The sequence below is a fragment of the Loxodonta africana genome, chromosome X (assembly GCF_030014295.1).
Source record: "Loxodonta africana isolate mLoxAfr1 chromosome X, mLoxAfr1.hap2, whole genome shotgun sequence".
NCBI classification, from domain to species: Eukaryota; Metazoa; Chordata; class Mammalia; order Proboscidea; family Elephantidae; genus Loxodonta; species Loxodonta africana.
Window position 1 is genome coordinate 124,149,622 of NC_087369.1, and position 6,786 is coordinate 124,156,407.

General features: G+C 44.7%; 1 protein-coding gene across 1 annotated transcript; it reads left to right on the plus strand.

The window, feature by feature from the left end:
- The first annotated feature begins 243 nt into the window (after window positions 1-243).
- On the plus strand, window positions 244-6,576 carry PLP1 (proteolipid protein 1). The gene is made up of 7 exons (XM_064278467.1): window positions 244-262; window positions 1,244-1,475; window positions 2,260-2,416; window positions 3,571-3,739; window positions 4,213-4,286; window positions 5,272-5,337; window positions 6,444-6,576. The coding sequence occupies exons 1-7, from the start codon at window positions 244-246 to the stop codon at window positions 6,513-6,515; spliced, it is 789 nt and encodes a 262-aa protein (XP_064134537.1). The 3' UTR covers window positions 6,516-6,576.
- Window positions 6,577-6,786: the final 210 nt, after the last annotated feature.

A 6,786-nucleotide genomic window follows, 5' to 3' on the forward strand; every position in this document is an offset into this window, starting at 1 on the left:
TATATATGTGTGTATATATATATATATAAAGAGCTTAACATTTCATTCCTTCCACCTTTTAGGGATCTGCCCAAGAGGCAGGAGGAAGCCATCCTTTTTCCCATCTAGTCAGTCATCTACTTGACATTTGCTAAGTTTCATTCCATGTGGCACCTTAGAGTATAGGGGCTAGTACGTGGGGCAGAGCTGCTGTCAGAGTCTGTGACTTCGTATATACCTTTCCTGTTTCTCAGCAACACCGGCATGGAGGCTTGGGTACCAAGTTTGGGGTTCTCAAGCATCTTAGCAATTTAAGACACCTGTGTTCCCAGGCCCTGGTGAGTTTTCCTCATGCCAGAAGGATGTTTCATGCTTTGCTGACTTTGTATAAAGTCTCTTTGTAGCTGTTTTTACAGAACCTTGCTATGGGACTGAGGGTGGGGACATTGGCTAAGCTGCAAAATAGGGGCACAAAGCAGCCGTACAGAGTGTCCAAAAAATCATTAAGCCTGCATTTTTATTATTGTGAATAATAGTATTCTTTCCCATTAGCGTCTCCTGCCCTCTGCCAGTACCCTCTTCTCTTTGCACTGCTAGACTCAGAAGAATCTAGCATTTCTTGAAAAAATACACAAAATGTTCAGGAATATTCAGAAGTACAGAATTTCCAAAGTTTTCCTCACCTGGAATGCCCCTCAAGACTCAGATCCTGGCTGACAAGACCAACATCTCTAGCCCACACTCATCCCTTCCTGGAGCTTCACATGCATTTTACCTTCCGTTACCACTTCCTTGGCTGCCTGAAATTGTTAGTTGTAAACATTAAGTCTACATAGCTAATTCTTCCCTAGTAAACAAAAAACTCCCAGATGGCAGAGCCTATATCTTCTGTGTCTTCATATCCCGCATAACATCTAGCACGATGCTGGGCACCTAGTAAGTACACGATAAGTAGTTGCTGAATGAACAAAACAAACAAAGCAAGCAAGCAAGCAAACAAACAAAGCAGGGCGATAAGAAAGGAGGAACTGATTGCATAATCTCTCTAGCTTGCTACTTGAATTACTGAATTATAAAAAACAAATTCTGAGAATTAAAGAATTTATCTTCAATAATGGAATAAAATAAGGATTCTGGGTTAATCCCAGATTCCAAAAGCCCAACCCTCTAGACTCACCTGAGTTTAGACCCTGGAGTGAGCACTCTAGCCGTGTTTGTGAGCACAAGGCTGAGTGGTGCAGCAGAGTGGCATGGATGGCATAAGCTACCTATTGTACCTCCCTGACTGTTTCCTCTCTTTCTTCTCCAGGCTTGTTAGAGTGCTGTGCAAGATGTCTGGTAGGGGCCCCCTTTGCTTCCTTGGTGGCCACTGGATTGTGTTTCTTCGGGGTGGCACTGTTCTGTGGCTGTGGACATGAAGCACTCACTGGCACAGAAAAGCTAATTGAGACCTACTTCTCTAAAAATTACCAGGACTATGAGTATCTCATCAATGTGTAAGTACTTGTCCTCCCACACAAACCCACCTCTTCTTCCCTCTCTCCTTCCTGGAGATACAGAACTCGTTAGTATCTTAGTGAATACTAGGGGATTGGTGTAGAGCCAGACAGGATTCAGAATCTTCCCACTTCTGCCATATCTGCCTCCCTAGACGAAGGGGTAGTACCAGACTCAGAAAGGGGGATTCTGCCTGCTTGCCAGCCCACTCTGGACCCCCTCCTTGTTTTCTCACACATGTTTCCATCTAACTTGTGCTAAACCAAACCAAACCCAGTGCTAGGTGTGGTTAATATTGATTGAGTTGGAGCCTCTGCAATGGTAGGTATGGAGAATTCAGGGAGCCACAATGACTGGGCAGAGTGGAATTGTTGCTTTTGATTTGACACTGCTTGAGTCTTCTCAGGCCCAGTACTAAGCCTGTCCCGTTCCTAGGGCAAGTTATACTTCTGTGCCTTCTTGTCTAACTCCTCTCTCATCTCACCTCTGAGGTAGCATCTCTGAAGGGTCAGGCAAGGAGAGTAGGATCCCAGTTCTTCAGGTCACAGAGTAAGCAAGACATGGGTGGAGGAGCATGTGCTCCTGGCCACATGCTCCCTGTCTTCCTTTACTCTAGTAAAGATAAGGTAGAAGCATGGAAGAAGGAACCCTAGATATTCTTCTAAAGAATCCCTAGCCTTGTTAAAGTGCTCACTCAGGTGTCTACCTCACTTATGTGGAAGAGGAAACTGGATCCTCAATTAATAAGATTCTCTGGTCTTTTTTGTCTATCTGTCAATACAGGATCCATGCCTTCCAGTATGTCATCTATGGAACTGCCTCTTTCTTCTTCCTTTATGGGGCCCTCCTGCTGGCTGAGGGCTTCTACACCACCGGCGCAGTCAGGCAGATCTTTGGCGACTACAAGACTACCATCTGCGGCAAGGGCCTGAGCGCAACGGTAACAGGGGGCCAGAAGGGGAGGGGTTCCAGAGGCCAACATCAAGCTCATTCTTTGGAGCGGGTGTGTCATTGTTTGGGAAAATGGCTAGGACATCCCGACAAGGTGATCATCCTCAGGATTTTGTGGCAATAACAAGGGGTGGGGGATGAATGGGCGTGAGTCTGTGGCCTCACTCTCACCCAAGGCTGGGTCCTCTCTAGGGGCCTAGCTTTTGAGTGAGGAAGTGATGGTTACAGCCGAACGAGAAGGTCAGGAAGAACGTGGTGCCCAGCTGGCTTAGCTTCACCTCAAAGATTCCCTAGAAAATTCTATCGCAAAATAAAAAGAGTTTTGTGGTATGCTTTATACAATCAGACCATTTCTAAGCCATCTGTTGGTATCCTGTTATGCTCCTTCTGGCAAGGACCACAAGAGTGGACCTGACTGCACAAGAGTCTAAAATGCTACCCATGGAACTGAGATCTTGGTATCTGACCTGATTTAATGTAAATGAAATAATTGACTCCAAGATGAAATTCACAATATTCTGGGATCATACACGGTTAGAGGTCCCAGACAGAACTAGAGGAAGTCGGCATATTTAACCTCATCCAAGGGCTGGTCGTGCTTCTAGCAAGGCACGTTGTTTTTCAATCTCTAGAGTTATTGATCCTTTGGGGGCTGAACATGTGTAGGTTGTGGCGATGTCTTTTATTTTGTGGCCAGCAGTTGGCTTAGAAAGGTTTTTGGATCTGAAATTTAAATCTCCATTTGGCTTTGTTCAATGGCTAGGGACCAAAAGTCCTCTGACAAGGAACATTTTCTAAGCTCAGCCTAAGGCATGAAATGGCACGACTTTCTTTCAAGATCTGTTTTGTTTTCTTTACACCTTATCTGGCCGGAAAATCCCCTGAAGCCTCTCTAACCCAGGGATCCATCTCACTCCAACCCCCACCCACTCCCCCCCACCCTCTGTCACACTTGGGGCCAATTCTCTAGGAGATACTGCCAATGACACTTGGCAGTGTTGCCCTGTTCACTAATTTCAGTTGGTGGAGATCTCTGGAATCTGGTTTCGTGTCTGGCACATACCACTCCAGGATCTCCCAATTTGTGTTTCAACATCTGCAGGCTGATGTTGATCTCTAACCACCCCATGTCAATCATTTTAGTTTGTGGGCATCACCTATGCCCTGACCATTGTGTGGCTCCTGGTGTTTGCCTGCTCTGCTGTGCCTGTGTACATTTACTTCAACACCTGGACCACCTGCCAGTCTATTGCCTCCCCCAGCAAGACTTCTGCCAGCATAGGCAGTCTCTGTGCTGATGCCAGAATGTATGGTGAGTTAGGGTATGGGTGCCTTGGCTCCTCCATGCCCTGTGGAAGCATTATATATTTGGTTCTTTTCCAAGGTAAAGAGGGTGGTGGATATAGGGAAAAAATAAGACGAGAAGTGCCTGGGCCTTAGTTTATTGATCCTTCTCCACTGAAACTGGAGAGGTTTCTCCCCTGGTAAGATAACTTCGTGGAAGTGCTGGGAGTTTTCTTGGCTGAATAACTGATCCACTCTAGTTGTCTGCTGTTCCCAACCCAGAAGCAGCACATTTCAATAACAACTGCAAGATTTCACAACTTTCCCATAACACTTTCTCATTTCTGTAAATCTCCTTTAGAGAATGGGATCCTGATTATTCGTAGGCTCCAACTTTTCAGCCAGGATGATTAAAGATGGAAGGAGGGCTCTGGGGGAAAGTCTCGATGTAGCCCCATGACTCCATCAAGCTTGCCTGGTGAATTTGTGTGTCTTGCTTAGGTGTTCTCCCATGGAACGCTTTCCCTGGCAAGGTGTGTGGCTCCAACCTTCTGTCCATCTGCAAAACAGCTGAGGTGAGTGGGCTATTTGAGTTATTTTGCAATGGAATGGTTCCAAAAAAAACCAAACCCAGTGCTGTCGAGTCGATTCCGACTTATAGCGACCCTATAGGACAGAGAAGAACTGCCCCATAGAGTTTCCAAGGAGTGCCTGGTGGATTCGAACTGCTGACCCTTAACCACTTAACCACTATGCCACCAGGGTTTCCAATGGAATGGTTAGTACCATACAAATTCCTACTTATGACCTTCAATTTTAAAGACCACAGTTCCTCTTTGCTGGGTTTTGAGTTACCAGGTTGCCTTCTACAAAATATTGGCTGACTATGCTTGAGCCAATGAATAAAGATAGTAAAGTATCTACGTATCCTAAAGCGGCATAGAAAGGCTTCCATTCAAAAACTACCCACCCCCCGCCCTTAAAAAAGAAATTGGTTGCCTTAGGCAAAGATAGAGTTTAATGGCAAAATTCCCCAAATGAAGATTTTCTTTCTTTTAGTTAAAAAAAAAAAATTATCAAGAAAATGGGCTGTACACAGAGACACTCTTGGGTTTTACAAAACACTTTCCATTTTGGAATTGCTTAACCTCTACCAACAGATTTAAAAAAAAATTTTTTTTTTGAAAAAGGAAATTCTGCCTTGAAAACAGATGTCACACACAGATGAGGCTGAGGGATAAAAGTAAATCCTGGGGAGCAAGGTAGTAAACTACTCCTTGGAAGCAAAATGTTGACTTTAAAAATGGGACCCTGAGCAAGACTGTAAGGAAGCAGTTGATTTTTCGGGAAGACTACACTTATTTTATGAGTGTTCTGCGTTGGTGCTGTGATGTACATTGAGGAATGAGAGGCATGCACTCCGAGAAGTAACAGATTAGTTAGAGATGCAGAGTGGACACCCAGGAAAGATATCAACACATTTAGAAAGCTGCATTCATGATCTATAGCAGAGCATATCTTTACTGTTGCGACAGTTTTCCTTCTTGCCTTTTCTTGCAGTTCCAAATGACCTTCCACCTGTTCATTGCTGCGTTTGTGGGGGCCGCAGCCACACTGGTTTCCCTGGTGAGTTGTCTTTGAATGACCTTGGCAGATAAGTGGTCCTGAAGTAGCTTGGGTACAGCTATGCTGAAAGACAAGAAGATAGGCTCCTTTCAACCTTGGAACGCTGGAGAGAAGCTATTGCGAGGAGACAGCAAAAAGTGTCGAAACTGCTTCTCCGAGGGGTTTGAGTTGTAAAGGCAGAAAACCTGCAGAAATTAGATAGGAACAGGAAAGAAAAATGGTGTGAGGAAAGAGGAGGCGAGAGATTCATTGTCATGAATCAGAATATTTAGCATTGAAAGAGTTTGTAATATTGCCTGGTGCTTTGCTGTCATAAATTATAGTTAATTCTTGGCACATCGTGGTCAGATCAGACAAGAACACTGGAACATCGCTAAACATGATTTGCTATAACTTGGAATGTGATACACTGGAAATATGGGTCTCTCTTGGACCCTCTCCAAGGAACTTAGTTACTCTCATGAAAATACTGGAAAGACTTCCTAACATTATTGGAATCGTTGTTACCTATAATGCAATCCTAAGTCCCAGATCCTACTGATGACGTTACAGCACAGTGTCAATGTAATACACTCATTGTGCAGATTAAAAACCCAAGGCACTGAAAGATGAAGCAGCTTATCTGAAACCATTCAATAAGCCAATGACAGGACAAGGATGAGCTTGCAGAACTCCTGGTCCCTACTGCTTGGGCTTTTATACAGAGCTGTGTAGCTTCTTACCTTGGAAAATAAATTGATGCATTAAGCAGAAGAGGGCTGTCCTGTACAGTGTGGCTGTGTGTCTACAACAAGTACCCAATGACTCCAGGTCACTCAGACCTGTGGACAAGGCGATGGCAGAGCCCATGTACTGTTCAGTTACCTAAGGAAAACTCAGTGCTAGACTGAGCATATGTGTGGAGTAGGTCCTTGTTGAGCTGATTCTCTGGGCCTGAGCAATGGGAAGGCAATATCTCAGAGAGGACTTCTAGTCAAGTATATAGGGAGAAAGCTTTGCCGAGGGCTTGTTTTTCCTTTGGTTATGATTTTATATCTGTCCTTTTTTTTTTAATATCTGTCCTTTCTTGTTCCTCTCACTCATATTATTTCTTCTGTTCCCTACAGCTCACCTTCATGATTGCTGCCACTTACAACTTTGCCGTCCTCAAACTCATGGGCCGAGGCACCAAGTTCTGATCTCCTGTAGAAACCTCCCTTCCTCTAACAGCGAGGCTCTAACCACACAGCCTACAATGCTGCGTCTCCCACCTTAACTCTTTGCCTTTGCCACTGACTGGCCCTCTTCTTACTTGATGAGTGTAACAAGAAAGGAGAGTCTTGCGGTGACTAATGTCTCTCTGTGGACTCTCCCCTCTTATGTACCTCTTTTAGAAATTTTGCTTCACAGCTGGTTCCTGTTGGAAATGGGAAACGCCTAAGAAGATGACTCCCCAACTGCAAGTCACGA